The sequence below is a fragment of the Nicotiana tabacum genome, chromosome 12 (genome assembly GCF_000715075.1).
Source record: "Nicotiana tabacum cultivar K326 chromosome 12, ASM71507v2, whole genome shotgun sequence".
NCBI lineage: Eukaryota > Viridiplantae > Streptophyta > Magnoliopsida > Solanales > Solanaceae > Nicotiana > Nicotiana tabacum.
The window spans coordinates 128,352,503-128,377,976 of NC_134091.1; the positions used below are offsets into that span (position 1 = coordinate 128,352,503).

A 25,474-nucleotide genomic window follows, 5' to 3' on the forward strand; every position below is an offset into this window, starting at 1 on the left:
CAGTGCTTCTTCCTGAAATTTTTATTCTATCTATTTTATTCCAGACAATATTTGGAATTTTTGTATAATCTACTATATGCTCATACACTTGTGACACCGGGTCTTGGCACACACACCAGTAGAATGTTTGAATTTAATTCTATTTTTGATTATTTTAATTTACTAAATTTTTTCATATTGTCTAAATTCCTGCAAGTAAGGAGAGTTTAATTACTCGGTTAATTTTAAAAGGATTGAATATGAGTTTAAATTACTGGTTGGCTTGCCTAGCTGTAGTGTTGGGCGCCATCACGACCTATAGGTGAAATTGGATCGTGACAAAATGTATAAGAGAAAGAACAGAAAATTATTTTCATCTTGCAAAAGTAAAATTTTACAACAATACTGGAGGAGATACGATGTCATAAATAATATGTAATTATGGCCAATATTTTGGCTAATGAAGTCCATCTCATATAAGCATAAGCATCTTTGTAAAGTGTAAACTTTGTTGGCAATATTATTTGGGACCCAAAAATATTGCATTATGTGGTGGACATCATTTGCACAAGTTGTATCTCTTCTTTTACACCTAAGAGGCCAAGACTTTTTTGCCTATAAAAGGGAAGGCAATTAGTTCATTTTAGATACATCAATAAGACTTGTCTTCAATTCTTGTTTCTTCCTTTATTCCTTTATTAAGAGTGCTTTATATGAGAGTTAGTGTTGGGAAGCACTTGTGTGAACCCTTTCTTTGGAGTGATCTTGTGAGGTTATTCTCTTAGGGTATTTAGGATTAATTAGAGTGTTTACTCTAGATTTGTACTCTCTTTTGTACTCTTATTTTTATAGTAAATTGCTCATCTCCACTTGTGGACGTAGGTCACTTTGACCGAACCACATTAAATTTGTGTCTTCTTTATCTACTTTAATTGTCGTTGTTATCAACTTCCATTGTCTTTGTTATTTCCATTATACCGTTGTTTGGTTATATTCCGTACTACCCGGGTTCCCGATCCTAACAAATTGGTATCAGAGCCGGATCTAATCGGGTTTGTTTCAGTAGCCAATATGACTCTAACAAAGTCTTATGTTGAGAAATTTGATCGAAGTGCAAACTTTGAAATGTGACAATTAAAGATGGAAGCTATCCTAATTCAGGATGGCTTAGACTTGGCGTTGCAAGAAAAGGAGAAGAAGCCGGATAAAATGACGGATGAGGAGTTTGCCGTCATAGACAAAAGGGCAAAAATATGTATCATTTTAAATCTCTCAAATGAGGTTTTACGTGAAGTTTCTGTAGAAACCACAGCCAAAGGCATGTGAGAAAAATTGAAAACCTTATATATGAAGAGGACGGTAGAAAATAGACTTTACCTGAAGTAGAAGCTTTATACAATTCGTATGGGTGAAGGTACATCTATTCTCTCTCATCTTGACACCTTTGATTCCATTCTTATGGATTTGAGTAATATAGATGCTGAAATTAAAGATGAGGATCAAGCCGTGTTACTGCTTTGTTCTCTACCCCCATCTTTTAAGCATATAAGAGATACTATGCTTTATGCAAAGGATAATATCTCTTATAAGGATATTAAATCTATCTTAAAATTAATAGAACAGTTAGATAGTGGTATTACTGGGGAAGCTAGTGGAACTCAAGCGAAAGTTGGCTTGTTTGTTAGGGGCAAATCCGACTTCATATCCAGATACAATAATTTACAGTGTCGCTATTATCATAAGAAAGGTCACATTATCTCCAAATGCTATAAGCTGAAAATAAAGAAAAGCATAAAGAAAGAAAAAATGAGCACAAAAATACTGACACCGCCGAAGCTAGTGTAGCAACTGATGAGATTGAGGGAATTATATTTTTAGCAACTGAAACTAGTTTCAGATTAGACAATGAGTGGATTTTAGATTCCAGTTGTTCATATCATATGTGTCCTAGCAGGGACTTATTTTCTACATATGATTCAGTTGCAGGTGGAGTTATCCAATTGGGTAACAATGTTACTTGTAACGTTATTGACAAAGGTACAATTTGGGTCAGAATGCACGATGATGTGGTGAGAACTCTCACCGATGTTAGATATGTTCTTGAGTTGAAGAAAATCTCATATTTTTGGGCACTTTAGAATCCCTTGGGTGCAAATTCACTAGTGAAGGTGGAGTTCTGAAATTTTTTTAAGGTGCTCGTGTGATTATGAAAGCACACAGATCTGGTTCGTTGTATACTTTATTGGGCTCCACTGTTATAGGCCCTACTACTGTTTCGGTACCAGACAACTTGTCTGATTTTGATGGCATTAAATTTTGACATATGCCCATTGGGGCTTTTGCGGAGAAAGTGGAGCAAATTTACTATATCAGCCAAAATTAGGCCAAGGTGGAGATTTATAATTATGGCCAATATTTTGGCTAATGGAGTCCATCTCAAGCATAAGCATCTTTACAAAGTGTAAATTTTGTTGGCAATATTCTTTGGGACCCAAAAATATTGCATTATGTGATGGACATCATTTGCACAAGTTGTATCTCTTCTTTTACACCTAAGAAGCCAAGACTTTTTTGCCTATAAAAGGGAAGACAATTAGTTCATTTTAGATACACCAACAAGACTTGTCTTCAATTCTTGTTTCTTCCTTTCTTCCTTTATTAAGAGTGCTTTATATGAGAGTTAGTGTTGGGAAGCACTTGTGTGAATCCTTTCTTTGGAGTGATCTTGTGAGGTTATTCTCTTAGGGTATTTGGGATTAATTAGAGTGTTTACTCTAGATTTGTACTCTCTTTTGTACTCTTATTGTTATAGTAAATTGCTCATCTCCGCTTGTGGACGTAGGTCACTTTGACCGAACCACATTAAATTTGTGTCTTCTTTATCTACTTTAATTGTCGTTGTTATCAACTTCCATTGTCTTTGTTATTACCATTATACCGTTGTTTGGCTATATTTCGCACTACCCGGATTCCCGATCCTAACACAATAATTAGGGAATATGAGAATGTGGTGGTGGAGCACAAAAGTTTCAAACAATATTCTTTTACAAATATTAATGTAATGAAATATAATTAAAAGGATTTCATCCCAAAATAGCCGATGAAATATTATCTTGTCTTGTAGCTAAAAGTAAAAATGAATACACATTTTATTAAGCCGACAATCGTCGATTTGCAAGCGAAATATTAAGTAAGCGTTTGGACAAAAGAATTGTAAAATTTTGAAAAAAGTGATTTTTAAAAAAAAATATTATTTAAAAAGTAGAGTTGTGTTTGGACATGAATATAATTTTGGATTGTTTTTGAATTGTTGTGAGGGATCTGAGTGAAGATTTTAAAAAATAGTTTTTTAGAGTTTTTTAAATTTTTCGAAAAATTCCAAAATTTATTTTCAAATGAAAATTGAAAATTTTATGGCCAAACAATGATTTCGAAAAAAGTGAAATATTTTCGAAAAAAAGTGAAAAACTTTTCATGGCCGTTGGGCTCAATTTGCCTTTCATTAGCAGTAGTCTACGTCATTTTTTGTTCCTATTTTGATCGAAAACAATCATAATTAGAAATCACGAGAGAGAAATTTATCAATATTTTCATTAAATAAAACAATAGCTCATTTAGCGTTAAGAAAAAATAAATCTTAATTCCAAATTCTACAATGAAAAAAGAATATAATAAAACAAGAATTTTCAACTGATATTGCTTTATTATATCATATATTTTTCTTTTATTTCGTAAATTGGGTCGGGGCAAAATATTAATTCATGATTGCTTAATATTGTGGAAAAAAAAATTAAATTATCGTAATCTAAAAAATGGGGTATAAGGAAAGTAATGAGTATGCAGTATTACCCTTACTTTATACCGGTAGATATACTGTTTTCGGTGGACATCAACTCCAAAAAAGCATGCAAAAATCACAACAATTCAGAGAAGAAACCGATCGGAAACCCATGTTTCTTAAAATATAATCAAGATCTTCTCATTCAAACGATACACATGGAACTTTTCATTCCATATGAGAGTACATATACATGAGAAAATCCATCTTTCCTCATTCTTTATTTATTACATTAACCATCAAACAAAATGGGCAAAAGCTATTATTATTTTCACTTTTTTTAAAACTTAAATTTTAACAACTTTAGAATTCAAGTGGGAATAAACCCAACTCATCAAGAACTTCCTTGCAACCAGAAACAGCCTCAGTTTTCATGAAGAAAAGTGGATTGGCATATCTAACAGCATTGTGAATTCCAACATTGTCACTGCACTCAATTCTGGCCTTTTCATAACCAGTGACAGATTCTTTGCAATCTTCCCTTGGGCTTTTTACGACCGTCACCTCGCATATATCGTCCTGGTGGTCACCTTCCACTGTCAATTTGTACTTGCCATCTTTGTCTGTCACGCCTTCGACTGAGAATGTCTCGGTTTCTGTGCTGATGTTCCTGCATTGCAAGCGCACGGTGGCACCTGTCCCAATAACATAAGGTCAGTATCTTTACGGCCGTCTCTATTGTGATAAGAAAAAAAAAGCTCTTCATTATGTTCAGTACAAGAATCTTCAAAACTTAATTTCCTACCATAATATTTTTCTCTTATGAAATAGATTAATTTATTTAAATATATAAATACAAAAATATTTAATTATATATAGTTTAAGCTGAAAGCAACAACTAAAATGCGTCTGCACCCTAGCTAGTGCTATATTGCTCGAATTTTCAAAAAATAAAATATCGTTGCGCCCATATTGGATCCTCCTAGAATATATTACTTTTGAAGGATAACAATTTTGGAAAACCCGAGCAATATTTCGTACCTTCAACGTTCTCGCTGAGTTTTGTCTCGAATTGGACACGGCAGGTGTCACAGTAGACCTTGCCTTCAACATCAAAGACTTGAGGGCGGCAATGGGCGAAGTTGGCAAGGGCTACAATGCAGAGAGCAGAGAGGAGCACAATAGCCTTTGCCATTTTAATTATCTTTTTTGTGTGTTTTATTTATTGTCTCTCTTTTTCTTCTTCTTTTATTTATTGCTCCTTCTCTTTTTTGTGTGTCCTGTTTGAGTAGAATGAAATGCCCTTTTTATAGTGGGAAAACGTTAAGAAAGATATGGTGGAGCGATTATTTCTCATAATATTGGTCTAATAATGAAGTGAAGATAGCAATTGACTCGTTCTTCCTTTTACTTTTTGTGGTTGCAAAAATAGTACTAAAAATTTTTAGCCACAAACTCGGAATGGTTTAGAATTTGCATTATTATTTGAAGGGTCACGAAATATTACAAGACTACAATATGATTAGGCATTTAACTCCGGTGGTATTTCATGCTGTGCTAAGAGATATATGTTTTTATATATATATTAGTGGTGTCCAAGTTAAGTTGCACGCACCTGAACTAAATTTTTTTAATATAACTATGATTTTTTTTAACCAAAGTCATATAACTATATTTTCTAACAGAAATATCACAAAATTTTCACCACCTAACATAAAAAGTCACAACTGTCGACAAATTTAACTTTCCGATGCAATAATTTCTTACTCCATCTTTTTTTTTTTAACTAATAAATATTGACCCGATTAAGAGGGTATTGACCCGACGTAAAACCCATATACTTATGCAACTGGAAAGAATTTATCACAGGATCTTTCGATGCACTGATAACTAGTATTTTCTTTGTCCAAATTTATGTGGCGATGTTTGAATTTCGAGAGCCAAATATGTTTTTCTTTGATTATAATTTTTATATATATTTTAAATATTTATAATTATCAATTATTGTACTTGTAGAAGGTGGAATTACAAATCTCCATGGTACTTTTACATGTGCTAGTTTTTTTATATGGTATTGTACATATTTTAAACAATGTTATTGAACAAGATATTATCAGAAGATCTATACATGATTTTGAAATTGTGCAAGGTGCTACTGAAATATTAAAAAGGGGCTAACATATTTACGAAGCATGTGAAAAGGTCGTGGTTAGAAAAACTCGATTGGGACAAGGAGATTACTAATTATCACTGAATCAGAAGTAATATCTTGTGATAAATTCTTCCCAATTCATTGACCTTTTTAGTTGTTTGATTGATTGATATATGCATATGGATTTTTTGTGGGATCAGATCGGTGCTCTTTTGATTGGGTCAATATTTATTAGACTAACATAAAAAAATAAAAATGAATTTCGATTGACCTGAAATTTTAAAGGCCCATACGAAACGACCTAATCACAAATACTGATTATTTCTTCGTGACTTTCGTGAAGATGTCATGGACATTAGCACACGAAAAATTGATATCACGCTTAATTTCGGTTTTATGGTCCTAAAACGCCAAAAACGGAGAACGGTCATGGATAATAATAGGCTATTGTTCATTAGGTCATTTCTGATGAGCCCAAAAAATTTTAGACGATTCGAAGCTGGTCGCCCGAATTCTTAAAGATGATGTAGACAAATGCATACAAAAAATCGGAAATCGTGCTGAATTCCTGTTTTATGGCCCTAAACAACAAAAAAGGAATGATCATGGAGAATCAATGACTATTGTTCATTAGGTCATTTCTGACGGGCCTACAAAATTTTAGGCGATCCAGGACGGTCGTCCGAATTCATGAAGATGACATAGATATTAGCATACGAAAAATCGAAAATCGTGGTGAATTCTTGTTTTATGGCCATAAAACGCCATAAATCGAGGAACAGTCATAGAGAAGCAGTTATTATCGTTTATTAGGTTGTTTCTGATGTGTCCATAAAATATTTGGTGATTCGGGGCCGGTCGCCTGAATTCACGAAGATGTTACGGATATTAACACAGGAAAAATCAAAAATCGTGTTGAATTGCTATTTTATGGCCCTAAAATGCTAAAACAAAAACGAGGAACATACATGAAGAAGCAATTTTTATTGTTGAGTATGTCATTTCTGATGGGAACACAAAATTTAGATGATTTTGGGTCGGTCGCCTGAATTTATGAAGATGGTGTGAACATTAAAATACGAAAAATTGAAAAATCGTGCTCAAATCCTATTTTATTGCCCTAAAATGGCAAAAAATGAGGAACAATCATGAAGAAACAATGACTATTATTCATTAGGTCATTTCTGACGGGCAACAAAATTTTAGGCGATTTGGGGTCGGTCGCCCTAATTCATGAATATGGCGTGAAATATTAGCACACGTAAAATTAGAAATTGTGTTGAATTCCTGTTTTATGGCCCTTAACCCCCAAAAATGAGGAATGATCGAGGAGAAGCAGCAAGTATTGTTTATTAGATAGTTTCGGATTGGCCCATAAAATTTTAGGCGATTCTGGGCCAATCACCTATATTCATGAAGATGGCATGTGCTTACGAAAAATCGAAAATCGTGCTAAATTCCTCTTTTATGGCCCTAAAACGTCAAAAAGGAGGAACGTCCATGTAGAAGCAATGACTATTTTTTATTAGGTCGTTTTTGACGGGCTATAAAATTTTAGGTGATCTGGGCCGGTCCCCCGAATTCCTGAAGATGTCATGGACATTAGCACACGAATAATCAAAAATCGTGCTAAATTTCGGTTTTATTATCCTAAAATACGGAAAACAAATGATAAATGGTCATGGAGAAGAAATAACTATTGTTCATTAGGTGGTTTATGATGGGCACACTAAATTTTAGGCGATTATGGGTTGGTCGCCCAAATTCATAAAGATGACTTGAACATTAGCACACGAAAAATCAAAAATTGTGCTGAATTTCTGTTTTATGGTCCTAAAACGCAAAAAAGAGGAACGGTCATAGAAATGCAATGGCTATATTTTATTGTTTATGATGGACCCACAAAATTTTAGGAGATTTGGAGGCAGCCTCCCGAATTTACGAAGATTGCGTAGACATTAGCACACAAAAAATCAAAAATTGTGTTGAATTCAATCTTTTATGTCACTAAAATACCAAAAAGGGAATGGTCATGGAGAAGTAATGGTTATTGTTCATTAGGTCATTTCTAATGGACCAACAAAATTTTAAGTAATTTAGTGATGGTCTCCCGAATTTATGAAGATGGTGTGGATATTAGCACATGAAAAATCAGAAATCATACTGAATTCTTATTTTATGGTCCTAAAATGCAAAAACAATAAGCAAATGCCGTGGAGAAGCAAAGACTATATTCATTAGGTCATTTTTATGGGCTCACAAAATTTTGGGCAATTCGATGCTAGCCACCCGAATTCATGAAGATGGCGTGGACATTAGCACACAAAAAATCAAAAATCGTGCTGAATTCCTGTTTTATGGTCCTAAAACGCCAAAAATGAGAAATTGGCATGGAAAAGCAATGGCTATTTCATTAGGTCATTTCTGATGGGCCCACAAAGTTTTTGACGATTCGAGGCCGGTCGCCCGAATTCATATGATAGCGTGAACATTAGAACACAAAAAATTAGAAATCATGCTAAATTCTAGTATTATTTCTCTAAAACACCAAAAAACGGGGAACGACCATGGAGAAGAAAAGACCTTGTCCATTAGGTCATTTCATTTATTTAAAGATTAATATGAGAGGATGCACAATTTCTTTTAACAATTAATTAATTTATACAGAAATTCAAGTATATGAGATTTCAATCTTTTACTATTTTCTCTAACAAATTCACAATATAGTTCCATTACTTAATTAAATAAAGGATACTATTATCACACGTAATTCATGATTTGAGTCCTCAACTACTCGGACTTTAGCCTAAATAGTAGCTACGCATGGACTCTCATCACCTCGTGCGTACATAGCACCCGCAATTAGTTACAATTATTAATTTAAATCACGTATGGGGAAAATTCCTCCTTGCAATGTTAGACAAGAGATTTACCTCAATTTTCTCCAATTTAATCCACTAGTAAACCTTTTCCTCGATTATCCAACTCTGAATGGCTTGAATCTAGCCAAAATAATTCGATACAATCATCAAAGAAATTTATAGGAATCAATTTCATAAGAAAATACTACATTTATTTAGATAAAAATCCGAAATTAACTAAAAAATCATCCATGGAGCCCACGTCTCAGAATCCGACGAAAGTTGCGAAATATGAACGTCCATTCAACCACGAGTCTATCCATACCAAAATTACTACATTCCGATAACAATTCGACCCTCAAATCCTCAAATTTATCCAAGAGGTTTTTCAAACTTTTCCAACTTAATTCACCAATTAACTGATAAAAAATTGATGGATTCAGTTAATTTAACCAATATTGAGTTAAGAACACCTACCCCATTATTGTTTTTGAAAATCACCCAAACATCGCTTCAATCCGAAATCTAAATCGGTAAAAATGGAAAATGGGACGAAATCCCATTTTTAGAACATAAACTCTCTGCCCAGTCATTTGCTCTACGCGATCGCGGAGCACAATTTTTTCACTACCCAAATTAACTCTACGCGATCGCAAAGCACATAGTCCCCAGCCCTACGTGATCGCAACCCTCTTCACGCGATCGCATAGAGCAAACGCGTGACATCCACTTCTGCTCCGCTTATTTTACGCGAACGCGACCTCCTTCACGCGTTCGCAAATAACAAACTCCCACAACTATGCGATCGCGTCCCTCTTCACGCGATCGCGAAGAACAAAAATCATCACTGCCTTAAACAAGCCTACGCGATTGCAAACCATCTCACGCGATCGCGTAGAACAAAGTTACCTCTGCCCCAATTAGCTTACGCGATCGCGAATGAACTTATGCGATCGCGTATAAGGAAACCAGAAGAAAAATACCAGCAGCTATCATCTATCTCCCAAAGACCAAAAATGATCCGTTAGCCGTTCGAAACTTAAAATTTCCAACTTCTACATTCGATGTCGAAACCTATCAAATCAAGTCCAATTGACCTCAAATTTTGCACACAAGTCATAAATGATATAATGGAGTTATGAAAAAATTCGGAACTAGATTCCAACTCCGATATCAAAAAGTCAACTCCCGGTCAAACTTCCAAACTTAAATTCCTGTTTTAACCATTTCAAGCCTAATTTAACTACGAACTTCCGAATAAAATTTTCGAACATGCTCCTAAGTCCAAAATCACAATACGGAGATGTTGGAATCATCAAAATTCTATTCTGGGGTCGTTTTCTAAAAATGTTGACCAACGTCAAACTTAGCATTTTAAGGCCAACTTAAGGAACCAAGTGTTCCGATTTCAACTCGAACACTTTCAAATCCCGAACCAACCATCCCCGCAAGTCATAAATTAATAAAAGCACATACATGGCATTTTATTTAGGAGAACGGGGTTCTAGAAGTCAAAATGACCGGTTGGGTCATTACATTCTCCACCTCTTAAACAAACGTTCGTCCTCGAACGTGTTTAGAATTGTACCTGAAGTGCTGAATAAGTATGGATATCTGCTCCGCATGTGTTCCTCGGCCTCCCAAGTCGTTTCCCCGACTGGTTGGTCCCTCCACTGGACTTTTACTGCAGAAATCTTCTTGGACCTCAACTGGTGAACTTATTTATCAACAATGGCAACTGGTTCTTCATCGTAACCCAAACTATTATCTAGCTGAACTGTACTGAAGTCTAACACATGTGACAGGTCGGCATGATACTTCCGGAGCATAGATACATGGAAAACCGGATGAACTTCTTATAGATTGGGAGGCAAAGCAAGCTCGTAAGCAACCTTCCCAACTCGTCTCAACACCTCAAATGGGCCTATATACCTTGGGCTCAACTTGCCCTTCTTCCTGAATCTCATGATTCCCTTCATCGGCGAAACCTTCAAGAGAACTTTCTCACCCACCATAAATGATAAATCACGCGCTTTCTGATCTGCATAACTCTTCTGTCGGGACTGTGCTGTATGAAGTCGCTCCTGAATTAACTTTACCTTTTCCAAGGCATCTTTCACCAAATTAATACCATATAACATACTGGGCTCAAACCATCCAATGGGTGAACGACACCACTGACCATATAAAGACTCAAATGGATCCATCTCGATGTTGGATTGGTAACTGTTATTATAAGCAAACTCAGCTAAAGGCAAGAAACGATCCCACTGACCTCCAAAGTCAATCACACATGCCCTGAGCATATCCTCCAAAATATGAATTGTCCACTCTGACTGCCCGTCGGTCAGCGGATGAAAGGTTGTGCTGAGCTCTACACGGGTTCCCAATTCACTATGTACTGCTCTCCAGAAATGTGACGTAAACTGAGGGCCTCTATGTGATATGATGGAAATTGGCACATCGTGCAACCGAACTAACTCCTGAATATAAATCTGGTCCAACCTCTCTAACATATACGTAGTCACAACCGGAATAAAGTGTGCCGACTTGGTCAATCTGTCGACAATGACCCAAACTGCATCAAACTACCGCAAGGTCCGCGACAACCCAACTACAAAGTCCATAGTAATGCGTTCCCATTTCCACTTCGGTATAGTCATCTGCTAAAGTAGGCTACCTGGCCTCTGGTGCTCATATTTAACTTGCTGGCAATTTAGACACCTAGCTACATACTCAACTATGTCCTTTTTCATTCGTCGCCACTAATAATGCTGCCTCAAGTCACGATACATCTTCGTAGCACCTATATGAATAGAATACCGAGAACTGTGTGCCTCTTCTAGGATCTTTTTCCTCAGTCCATCCACATTAGGAACACATAGACGATCCTGGAGTCGCAGAACACCATCTGCGCCGATAGTAACTTCCTTGGCACCACCCCATAGTGCCATTTCTTGAAGAACCATTAAGTGTGGATCATCTTACTAGCGAGCCTTGATATGCTCAAATAGTGAAGACTTAGCTACAACACATGCAAGAACTCGACTGGGCTCTGAAATGTCCAATCTCACAAGTCGGTTTGCCAAGGATTGACTATCCAAAGCTAATGGCCTCTCCTCTGCTGCAATAAAAGCCAAACTACCCATACTCTCCGCCTTTATACTTAAGGTGTCTGCTGCTTTACCCGGATGATACATGATAGTGATATCATAATCTTTCAGTAACTCCAGCCATCTGCGCTGCCTCAAATTTAGGTCCCTCTACTTGAACAAATGCTGCAAGCTGCGATGATCAGTGTAAACCTCACAAGACACCCTATAAAGATAATGCCTCCAAATTTTAAGAGCGTGAACAATTGCAGATAACTCCAAATCATGCACTGGATAATTCTTCTCGTGGGGTTTCAGCTGACGTGAGGCATATGCAATAACTCGCCCTTCCTGCATCAATACACAACCTAAGCCAATGCGTGAAACGTCACAATACACTGTATACATTCCCGAACCGGAAGGCAATACTAACACTGGTGCTGTGGTCAATGCTGTCTTGAGCTTCTAAAAGCTCACCTCACAATCATCGGACCATCGGAACGGAGCACCCTTTTGGGTTAATTTGGTCAAAGGTGCTGCAATAGATGAAAAATCCTCCACGAACCGACGATAATAACCCGCTAAACCTAGAAAACTCTTGATCTCAGTCGCCGAAGTGGGACGATGCCAATTCTGAGCTGCCTTAATCTTTTTGGGATCAACCTTAATACCCTCGCCCGATACAATATACCCCAAAAATGCTACAAAATTTAGCCAAAACTCACATTTGGAGAAGTTAGCATATAACTTTTGTTCCCGCAAGGTCTGAAGCACCACTCTCATGTGCTGCTCGTGCTCCTCCTTACTGTGCGAGTAGATCAAAATATCACCAATGAAAACAATGACAAACAAATCAATATATGGCTTGAATACCCTGTTCATCAGATCGATAAACGCTGTCGGGGTGTTAGTCAAACCGAAGGACATCACCAAAAACTCATAATGACCATATCTAGTTCGGAAAGCTATCTCCGGAACATCCGAATTTCGAATCTTCAACTGGTGGTACCCCTATATCAAGTCGATCTTAACACCCTAGCACCTTGCAACTGGTAAAATATATCATCAATACGCGATAACAGGTACTTGTTCTTAATAGTGACTTTGTTCAATTGACGATAATCAATACACATTCGCATCATTCCATCCTTGCTCTTCATAAATAACACCGGTGCACCCCAAGGCGATACACTTGGTCTGACGAACCTTAGGCTAGTAACCCCTTAAGCTGTTTTTTCAATTCTTTTGGAGCCATGCAATACGGTGGGATAGATGTAGGCTGGGTATCTGGAGCCAAGTCAATACAAAAATCAATATCACGATCTGGTGGCATGCCTGGAAGATCTGAAGGAAATACGTCGGAGAACTCCCGAACTACAGGCACTGAATCAATAGTCAGAGTCTCTACAGTAGTATCCCGAACATAGGCTAGATAAGCCAAACAACCCTTCTCAACCATGTGTCGAGCCTTCATAAGAGAAATAAATCGATTAAATGCCCTAACAGACGAACCCTTCCACTCCAGCCTAGGCAATGCTGGAATAACCAAGGTAACAGTCTTGGCATGACAATCTAGGATGGCATGATATGGAGATAACCAATCCATGATCAGGATGATTTCAAAGTCGGTCATCTCAAGCAATAGAAGATCTGCTCTAGTTTCATAACCACAGAATGTAATAATGAAGGACCGGTAGATCCGATCCACAACAACAGAATCACCCACAGGAGTGGACACATAAATAGGAGTACCCAAGGACTCACAAGAAACACCCAGGAAATGAGCAAATAAAGATGACACATATGAATACGTAGATCCTGGATCAAATAATACGAAGGCATCTTTGCAGCAAACAGAAATAATACCTACAATCACGACATCTGAGGCCTCTGCATCTGGTCTAGCCGGAAAAGCATAGAACCGAGCTGGAGTGCTAACTGGCTGACCTCCACCTAGCTGACCTCCACCTCTAGGACGACCCCTACCCACTTGTCCTCCACCTCTTGGTGGTCGGACGACTGGTGGAGCAACTGGTGCGGTAATCATAGGCTGCTGATTGTGCTGCACTAGTCTACCCCAAAGCCTTGGGCAGAACCTCTGCATGTGACTGGGATCCCCGCACTCGTAACAACTCTTCGGTGCGATGGGCTGCTGACTAAGAGTCTGGCCTTGGTGACCTGAATACCCACTGGAAGAACCCTGAATAGCTGGTGGGCGATAAGAAATCTCTGGCATAACACTGAAATAAGGTCGCACTGGAGCACCCCGAGGAAACAGTGGTGCTGGATATTGGGGCCTGCTGGACTGCCCTCTCATGAATTGACCTCTACCCCCAGACGGAGCACCTCTGAACTCTCCAGAATATCTGAACCTCTTATCTCCCATAACCTGCTCTCAGCTCCGCTAACGCACACCCTCAATCCTCCGAGCTATCTCCACGACTAGCTCATAAGAAGTACCCATTTCAACTTCCCGGGCCATAGTAGGCTGAATGCCAGTATGTAAAACCGCAACAAACCTCCGCACTCTCTCCGCCTCAGTAGGGAGTATCATAAGTGCATGGCGAGATAACTTAGAGAACCTCGCCTCGTAATCGGTCACTGACATCTAACCCTGCTGGAGCTTCTCAAACTGAAACCGCAACTCTTCCCTCTAGGAGGGTGGAATATACTTGTCCAGGAAAATACGGGTGAACCTGTCCCAAGTCATGGGAGGAGAATCTGCTGGTCTTCCAAGAAGATAAGACTTCACCATCTACGGGCTTTGCCCTCTAGCTGAAAAGTAGCAACGTTTACCCCATGAGACTTCAATATCCTCATATTGTGCAGTCTGTCCCTGCATCGATCAATGAAGTCCCGAGGATCCTCACGTCGCTCACCCCCAAAAATAGGAGGATGTAGTCTAGTCCATCTGTCCAATAGCTTTTGCGGCTCGGCGGTCGCAGCTGGTCTGGGCTCAAGTGTAGTTGCTGCTACTGGCTAGGCTCCACCCACAGGCAGTGCACCCTGGGTATGATATACAACAACTGCTTGCCCACGAGCCTATGCGGTAGGGATCTGTGCTCCACTGCCCGCCTGAGATATGGTTGGGTCTACCGGATATAAACCGGCATGAGTCATAGTATCCATGAACCGCAGCATAAGGTCTATGACCTCTTGGAATCCCGGTGTAGACGTGAAATACACCGGAGCTGGTTCTGCCACGGGCACCTCGCCCTGTTCCTCAATAATGAGATCCTCTGCTGGACCCACTCGTGGCATAACTGGAACAATCCTAGGACGTCCTTGTCCCCTACCAAGGGCTGGAGCCCTCCCTCGGCCTCTAACAGCAGCGGGAGTAGCTCTTCCCTGGTCTGGGACCTCATTAAAGCGCGTTCTCACCATCTGTGAAAGAATAAGAGAAAGATATTTAATTCTACATCAATTGCAAGATGAAAGATGAAGAAAGGTAGTTTCCTAACACCCTATAGCCTCTCGAAGATAAGTACAGATGTCTCCGTACCGATATGCAAGACTCTATTATGCCTGCTTATAACTTGTGAGACCTACTTGAACCTAGTGCTCTGATACCATGTTGTCACGACCCAATTTCACCTATAGGTCGTGATGGCGCCCAACACTACAGCTAGGCAAGCCAACTATTGATTTAAGCACATATTCAACTCTTTAAAAATTAACTGAGTAATTAAACGCTTCTTACTTCCTAGGATTAAGACAATATGAAAAGATCTAGTAAATTAAAATCCAAGAACAAGATTAAATCCAAAAATAAATTCTACTAGTGTGTGTGCCAAGATCTGGTGTCACAAGTGTATGAGCATCTAGTAGATTATACAAAAATTCTAAATACTGTCTGAAATAAAATAGACAGAATAAAATTTCAAGAAGAGGCACTAGTTGCTGCAGAACGGCTCAGAAAGGCAGCTCACCACTAAGCCTCTGGATAACGTGGGTGCGCGCTGGTAGGCTCTACTGTCATGCCCCAAACCTGAAGGTGTGTGGACGGCACCCGGTACCATACTCGACCCGAGCGTACCACTCTGTAACTGTGAACTCTAGAGGGGTAACCCTCAACCTAGGCCGATGAGGCCATATTCTGAATTATCTGAAAATATCGTCTCCCTCATCTGAGGGGTAAACATACCCAAAAACTCATATATATTTAAATATATATATATATATCTATATATAAATGTGCAGGCTGACGAGGCTGCCATGAACATCTACTGATATACAAACTATACATGACTTGTCTACAAGCCTCTAGAGATAGTTGAACTGTATCATGGTCGGGACACGGCCTCGACCTACCCATCAAACCTATATATATATATAACATTCTCCAAGGTCTAGACCCGGTAACTCCGGGGAAGTGAAGCTTACCAACCAAGCTGATATTTGGCTCTGTCTACTGGGAAGGTCTATCCAACTGTCTATTAGGACCTGCAGGCATGAAATGCAGCATCCCCAGCAAAGGGACGTCAGTACAAATAATGTACTGAGTATGTAAGGCAACAGAATAACTAAAAGCTGAAACTGAACCAATGATATAATAACTGAATGTAACTGGGAGTCAAAAATAATCTGAAGATATGCTTACCTGTTGATACTGACTCAACTCTCTCCATATAGTATGTAAAATAGTTGTCCGGCCCTATAAGGCTCGGTATGTGTAACTGCCCTGCCGTAGTAGACTCGTTCATAGGCGCTCAGCCATACTAGGCTCTGTATCTCGGCCATTTTGGGCTTGCTCATAGGCGCTCGGCCACAGTAGGCTCGGTATATAACTTACCATCTGATCAGAGGTTGCCCAATAAGGGCATGCCCATCGATTATAGCTCGATGGTGGTAAAAATACTGTAATACTGTATATATATATATATACTCTCTGCTCTATTGGCTGAAAGAAGACAATACTAAACTGAATATGAAGTCCCGATAAGGGAGAATACTGTAACTTTCGAGACTAGGATATGTGAATAAATTGAGGAATACGAACTTCTCTTTATGCCTTATTATCAAACTCATGTAGTTATGGGATCATGCCAAAATGAAGAAAGGTTTAGCTTTAACATACCTTATCACAATCTTTCCAATTACCAACTTGAACTCGCCTCTTCTCACCTTAATCTACAACAACGATAATAATACTATCATTAAGTTACGAAAGGTACAACTAACGCACAACGAACGACAAGCTTATTTTGTATTAAAACAGACAGCATCTCCCTTATAATCCTTACTTCCTCCAAATTCAAGATAATACCAACAACACCAAAAACAACAATAACAACATATATACATTATTTTCCAACCTTATGTACACCACACAATACTACAAAACACCCCAACACACCCCAATCTCTTCATACACAAAACGACCACCATAGTAGTGTCAACAACCCGAAAATGTTACGACGAATGACCACCCAACATCCTGCATTTATGTGGTGTTTCTACACACCCTTCCTCATCCAAAACTCCACAAAAAGTAGTAAAACATGCAGCCCAATAGCACCACAAAACTGTCCACAAAACTGTCCGCTACAAGTGAATAACTCAAACTCACGGCTTCCGATCACCGTCCCGTGAGTTCTTACAAATATAGAACGACTTACTATGCATCTTCAGCAGAAAAAAATGGATGAAAGAGAGCAGTAAACGTACCTTATTTGTTAGATAACTCGGCTCCTATCATGGTTCTTCAAACTCTAGGCTTTACCTCCAATTAAAACTTGAAAGGGGGAGAAAATCAATTGGGGTTTGTAGGAAATATTTGGGAGGATTTTTGTAGAGATTAAGTCTGGTTATTTTGCCCTATTATCAGCCTAATATATGAAGTGGATAGGCCTTTAAAAAGGCCTCTTTGAACGACCCGAACATGCCCATTTTTGGATGACCCGAACAGGCCCAGTTTTGGATTCTCATTTAAGCAAGTAGGTGACAGTCTGCGCAGTCTCGGAAAAACGCCCATATCTCTCTACTCTGATATCGTATTAACAAATGATTTAATGCGTTGGAAAATAGACTCATAGATATTTAATTTTATGGGTGGAACATCCTATAACTCTACGTATATTGGGAGAAAATGGTAGTTAAATTTGACCAAAAGTTTCAGTAAAACTTATGAACGTAACTTGTGATGACTTTCATCGACTTTTGTTCCACCACTCGCTTGACTTCAAAACATAACACACGAATATGATACGACTAACATAACTCATAACATAACCTCCTTATAAATTTAAACACCCTAGTCTCACTCCAAAAGTATATGTTATAACATTCCCAATTTGTTGACTTTCGACGAAACATTATATTTTTTTCAATTCCTTTAGCTTCTGAACCTTCCAACCATCTTTGTACTTGTTGTTCATGATCTTAAATATTTGTAACCTCCGAGGTATTATGATTAACTTACTTTGTAAATTTTTCAAATATGATTTCATTTCTGAGCTTACATCAATTGACTTACGACGTACTCGTACGTACGAAAACATGGGTCGTAACACCTACTATAGCACCTACCTCAAGTCCTACACAAAAAGTGAAACAAGTGTAGCATGAGTACGTAAACAACGTGTACCCAGTAAGTATCAAGCCTAATCTTGAAGAGGCAGTGACGAGAGGTCGACTTTGACACTCACTAAGGGTCAATAATAATAAATAAAGTAAAAATAGAATTATTTAAATCAACATGATGTATAGGATTAACACTAATTTTCTCTAACCAGCAGAAATAATTAAATTCCCTCAAACGCAATAATTTCTAATTTGTTAATTAACTTCACAAGCTGCAATAATTAGCAAAGTATCATGTAATTATTATTATTAGGTACGATATCTGTCGAGGTTTTACGACTCGATCCAGAGTGTCGTGTACACTGCCGAGGCGTTCGGCCCGCTCCACAAGAAAGGAGGACATTTTTTTATGTACCTCCGGAATGAGAGTATATTTATTTAAAGATTAATATGAGAGGATGCACAATTTCTTTTAACAATTAATTAATTAATACAAAAATTCAAGTATATGAGATTTCAATCTTTTACTATTTTCTCTAACAAATTCAAAATATAATTCCATTACTTAATTAAATAAAGGATACAATTATCACACGTAATTCATGATTTGAGTTCTAAACTACCTAGACTTTAGCATAAATAGTAGCTATGCACAGACTCTAGTCACCTCGTGTGTACGTATCCCCCACAATTAGCAACAATTATTAATTTAAATCACGTATGGGTAAAATTCCTCCGTACAAGGTTAGACAAGAGACTTACCTCGACTTGCTCCAATTTAATCCACTAGTAGACCTTTTCCTCGATTATCCAACTCTGAATAGCTCGAATCTAACCAAAATAATTCGATAGAGTTATCAAAAAAATTTATAGGAATCAATTTCATAAGAAAATACTACATTTGTTTCGATAAAAATTCGAAATTAACTCAAAAATCATCTGTGGGGCCAACGTCTCAGAATCTCACGAAAGTTACGAAATATGAACGCCCATTCAACCACGAGTCTACCCATACAAAAATTCTTACATTCCGATAACAATTCGGCCCTCAAATTTATCCAAGAGAGTTTTCAAACTTTTCCAACTTAATTCACCAATTAACTGATAAAAACAGTGATGGATTAGGGTAATTTAACCAATATTGAGCTAAGAACACTTACCCCATTATTTTTTCTGAAAATCTCCCAAATTCCGCTTCAATCCGAGCTCCAAATCGGTAAAAATGGAATATGGGACTTAAACTCTCTACCCAGTCATTTGCTCTACGCGATCGCGAACATTCTCACGCAATCGCGAAGCACAATTTTCCACTGCCCAAATTAACTCTATGCGATCGCGGACCCTTTCACACGATCGCAAAACACAGAGTCCCCAGCTCTACGCGATCGCAACCCTCTTCACGCGATTGCATAGAGCAAACGTGTGACCTCCACTTCTGCTCCGCTTACTCTACGCGAACACAACCTTCTTCACGCGTTCGCGAATAACAAACTCCCACAGTTACGCGATCGCGTCCCTATTCACGCGATCGCATGTAAAAAAGTCACCTCTGCTCCAATTAGCTTAGGCGATCGTGAATGAACTTATGCGATCGCGTATAAGGAAACAAGAAGAAAAATACCAGCAGCTATCAGCTATCTCCCAAAGGCCAAAAATGATCCGTTAGCCGTCCGAAACTCACCCGAGTCCCTCGGGACCCCAACCAAATACACCAACAAGTCCTATAATATCATACGAATTTAGTCGAAACCTCAAATCACATCAAGCAACGCTAAAATCATGAATCGTACTCCAATTCAAGCTTAATGAAACTTAAATTTTCCAACTTCTACATTCGTTGCCGAAACCTATCAAATCGAGGCCGATTGACCTCTAATTTTGCACACAAGTCATAAATAACATAACCGAGCTATTAAATATTTCGGAACTGGATTCCGACCCCGATATCAAAAAGTCAACTCCTCGATCAAACATCCAAACATAAATTCCTGTTTTAGCCATTTCAAGCCTAATTTAAGTACGAACTTCCAAATAAAATTCCGAACACGCTCCTAAGTCCTAAATCACCATACAGAGCTATTGGAATCATCAAAATTCTATTTTGGGGTCATTTTCTAAAAATGTTGACCAAAGTCAAATTTAGCATTTTAAGGCCAACTTAAGGAACCAAGTGTTTCGATTTCAACCCAAATACTTCCAAATCCTGAACCAACTATCCCCGCAAGTCATAAATTAATAAAAGCACATACATGGAGTTTTATTTAGGAAAACATGATTCTAAAAGTCAAAATGATCAGTTGGGTGATTACAGCGCTTGTCGCCTAAGTTCATGAAGATGGCGTGGATATTAGTACACAAAAAATGGAAATCATGCTGAATTCCTGTTTTATGGTCTTAAAACGCCAAAAAAGGAACTACCATGGAGAAGAAATGATTATTGTTCATTATCATTTTAGATGGTCCTAAAAAGTTTTAGGAGATTCGGGGTCGGTCGCCCGAATTCATAAAGATGACTTAGACATTACCACACGAAAAATCGGAAAATAATGTTGCATTCTTGTTTAATGGCCCTAAAACTGCTAAAAATAAGGAACGGTCATGGAGAAGCATTTACTATTATTCATTAGATCGTTTATGATGGGCCCACAATAGTTTAGGCTATTCGAGGCAGGTCGCACGAATTCATGAAGATGGTGTAGACATTGGCACACTAAAATTTTTAAATCATTTTGAATTCCTATTTTATGATTCTTAAACGCTAAAAAATGATGGATGGTCATATAGCAATGACTATTATTGATTAGGTCATTTTTGATGGCGCACAAAATTTTAGGTGATTCAGTACCAGTTACTCGAATTCATAAAGATTCTGTAGACATTAGAACGTGAAAAATCAAAAAATATGCTGAATTCCTATTTTATCTAACGGTCATATAGAAGCAATGACTATTTTTCATTACGTCATTTCTGATGGGCATACAAAAGTTTAGGCTATTCGGGGCCGGTCACCCAAATTCATGAAGATGACGTAGACATTAACACAAAAAATCAAAAATTGTGCTGAATTCCAGTTTTATAACCCTATAAGGCTAAAAATGAGGAAAGGTTATGCAGAAGAAATGACTATTGTTTATTAGGTTGTTTTTGATAGGCCGACAATTTTTATGTGATTCAGGGTTGGTCACCTAAATTAATTAAGGTGGCATGGACATTAGCACTTAAAAAATCGGAAATCATGCCGAATTTAAGTTTTATGGCACTAAAATGCCAAAAACGTGGAGAGATCATGGATATACAATGACTATTATTCATTAGGTCATTTTCGAAGGGCCTACAAATAATAAGCGACTGAAGATCGGTCGCCCGAATTTATGAAAATAGTATGGACGTTAGCACTCGAAAAATTATAAAATCGTGCTGAATTCCTGTTTTATGGCCTAAATCGCTAAAAGAATGATGAATAACCATGAAGAAGCAATGACTATAGTTCATTATATTGTTTCTGATGAGCCCATAAAACTTTAGGCGATTCGAGGCTAGTCGCCCGAATTCATAAAAAATCGAAAATCGTGTTGGCGAAGTATGACTATTGTTTCTTAGGCCGTTTTTATGACATTCTTATTTTATGGCCCTAAAATGCCCAAAAGGAGGAACGATCATGGATAAGTAATGACTATTGTTCATTAGGTTTTTTCAGAAGGGACCACAAAATATTTGGCGACTCGTGGTCAGTCGCCCGAATTTATGAAGATGGCGGAATTCCTTTTTATGGCCCTAAAATGCAAAAATGAATAACTATCACGACCCAAATTCCATAATAAGCAGTGAGGGCGCCCAACATCTACGCTAGGCAAGCCAACAATCAACTAGCCACGTGATTTATCTTTTTAATAAATTTCAAAGTAATTAATTTTTTCCCTTAAATAAAATGAAAGCCATTGAGTGCAATCATAACCATGAAATAAACCAAGACCACAAGTCTACTAGTGTGTACCAAGTCCTGGTGTCACAAGAGTATGGGCTACTAGTAGAATATACAAAAGATTACTACTCTACTGTCTGAAATGAAATAGACAGAACAATAACAAAAGAAAGACTCTGGCTACAGCAGAACGACTCGGAATGGCAGCTCACCGTGTAGTCTTGTACCATGGGTTAAGCATGCCCGTCAGATTGATACCCAGATGCACCTGCCTCAGATCCTGCACATTTTGAGTGCAGAAGTGTAGCGTGAGTACAAAAATAACATGTACCCAATAAGTATCCAGTCTAACCTCGAAGAAGCAGTGACGAGGGGTCAATTTTCACACTTACTATGGGATAAAAATAATATGTCAGAATTATAACTAAGCATGGATTACATGAATGATACTGAAAACTCAATAACAGGAAATAGTAAATAATCCTTTCACAAAAACTTAGTAGCTACGTACAGACTTTTGTCACCTCGTGCATACGTAGCCCCCTCCCCCCCACTAATAGGAGCACATATTAATTAATTCACCTATGTGGTTACTTCTCTCTTACAAGGTTAGAAAAGAGACTTATCTCCTCTCAAAGCCTACTTTCTGGTCCACGATTATGCTCAAAATCCCAAATTTCGGTGCCAAACGACTCGAAACTAGTCAAATATTATATAAAACAATCAATACATGTTCAAAAGTTCACATTCCAACTATTGAAGGAACTACCCAAACCCCAAATATAGGATTTCTAAAATTCACCCTCAGGCCCACGTGCCCGGATTTCGGAAATTTTTGAAGAAAGTTGTTACCCATAATCTCACGAACTCAAATATGTGATTTTTACTAAATTCCATAACAAATTTCATGGTTAAATCTCATTTTGTCAAAAACTTAGGTTTTCACCTAAAACCCATGATTTTCACTAATTTACATGTTATAATCTACCCATAAACTAAGTATTTAACTCACATTTGATAGGAATTACTTACCTCAATTAGTTGATGAAAATCCCTCTCTAACCAGCTCAGAAATCGCCCCCAAGAATCGTAAGAAATGAGCAAAAATGGCCAAATCCCGGATTAAATGAAGTGGTCTGCCTCGACGATTTTCGCACCTGCGGTGCCTTGGCCGCATTTGCAGCATCGCTTCTGCGGACCAAGGTCCTCTTTTACGGAGGGGCCTTAGCTGACTAGGTTCGCTTCTGCGAGCGGAAGACCGCTTCTGTGGCACGCTTGTCGCACAAGCGACCCCTTTACGCTTCTGCAATCCCCCTCTTCGCACCTGTACTTCTGCAGGTGTGGTCACCTTGCCGCTTCTCCGAACACTAGGCAGGCTGGGCTACGTCGCCTCTGCGATCCATGGCTTGCTTCTGCGAGCTTGCACCTACGGCTAGCCCTCCGCAGGTGCGAGTACACCAGAAACCTGGTGCTTCAGTTGTCCTTCCAAGTCCAATCTTGGTACGTGCCAAGTCCGATTGACACCCAGGCCCCGGGGTCCCGCCCAAACATACCAACAAGTCTATTAACATAATAGGGACTTGTGCAATCTCTCGAAGTGCATAAAACAACAATAAAACCAAGAATCACACCCCAAAACCAAATCGAATCAATATATGAACTTCAAGTTCTTCAATTTACTCCCAACGAGCCGAAATGTACTTAAACTACTCAGAATGACACCAAATTTTGCGTTCAAGTCTTAATTGACATTACGGAAATATTCCCAATCTCTGAATTGCATTTTGACCTCGATATAAAAAAAACTTACTTCAAACCAAGTTTAAAGAACTTCAAAAACCTTCAAAGAACCAACTTTCACTGTTAAGCGCCGAAACGCTCCCGGGTCATCCAAAATCCGATCCGAACATACGCCCAAGTACAAAATTATCATACGAAATTATTGGAACCGTAAAATCCCGATTTCAAGGTCGTTTACTCAAAACATTGAGCGAAGTCAAACATAGACTTTTAAGGCCAACTTAAGGAATCGAGTATTCTGATTTCAGCCCGAACCCTTCCACATCCCGAACTAACCATCCCCGCAAGTCATAAAATAGTAAAAGCACGTATGAGAAGTCTTGTTTAGGGGAATGAGTTTCTAGAAATCAAAACGATCGGTCGGGTCGTTACATTCTCCACCTCTTAAACAAATGTTCGTCCTCAAGCAGGTTTAGAATCATACCTGGGGCGCTGAATAAGTGTGGATATCTGCTCTGCATGTCCTCTTCGGACTCCCAAGTAGCCTTCTCGACTGGTTGGCCTCTCCACTAGACTTTTACTGCAGAAATCTTCTTGGACCTCAACTGGCGAACTTGTTTATCAACAATGGAAACTGGTTATCTAGCTGAACTGTATTGAAGTCTAACACATGTGACAAGTCGGCATGATACCTCCAGAGCATAGATACATGAAAAACCGAATGAACTCCTGATAGACTAGGTGGCAAAGCAAGCTCGTAAGAAACCTCCCCAGCTCGTCTCAACACCTCAAATGGGCCTATAAACCTTGGGTTCAACTTGCCTTTCTTCCCAAACCTTATGATTCCCCTCATCGGTGAAACCTTAAAGAGAACTTTTTCACCCACCATGAATGATAAATCACGCGCCTTCTAATCCGCGTAACTCTTCTGCCTGGACTATGCTATGTGAAGTCGCTTCTGAATCAACTTTACCTTATCCCAGGTATCCTTCACCAAATCAGTACCATATAACTTAGCCTCACTGGCCTCAAACCACCCGATGGGAGAACGACATCGCTGACCATATAAAGCCTAAAATGGAGCCATCTCGATGCTGGACTGATAACTGTTGTTATAGGCAAACTCGGCTAAGGGCATGAATCGATCCCACTTACCACCAAAGTCAATCACACATGCTCTGAGTATGTCCTCCAAGATATGAACTGTCCGCTCCGTCTGCCCGTCGGTCTGTTGATGAAATGTTGTGTTGAGCTCTACACGGGTCCCCTACTCACTCTGTTCTGCTCTCCAAAAATACGAAGTAAACTGAGGGCCTCTATCTGATATGATGTAAACAGGCACACCATGCAACCGAACTGTCTCCTGAATATAAATCTGGGCCAACCTCTCTAAAGTATACATAGTCACAACTGGGATGAAGTGTGCCA

At 38.7% G+C, this 25,474-nt stretch overlaps 1 protein-coding gene across 1 annotated transcript; it reads right to left on the reverse strand.

The window, feature by feature from the left end:
• Nucleotides 1–3,932: 3,932 nt before the first annotated feature.
• On the reverse strand, nt 3,933–5,040 carry LOC107803115 (anther-specific protein LAT52). The gene is made up of 2 exons (XM_016626734.2): nt 4,799–5,040; nt 3,933–4,452 (listed from the first exon to the last, which is right to left on the reverse strand). Exons 1-2 carry the CDS (start codon nt 4,950–4,952, stop codon nt 4,121–4,123), a joined length of 486 nt encoding a protein of 161 aa, XP_016482220.1. The 5' UTR covers nt 4,953–5,040; the 3' UTR covers nt 3,933–4,120.
• Between the last annotated feature and the right edge of the window lie 20,434 nt (nt 5,041–25,474).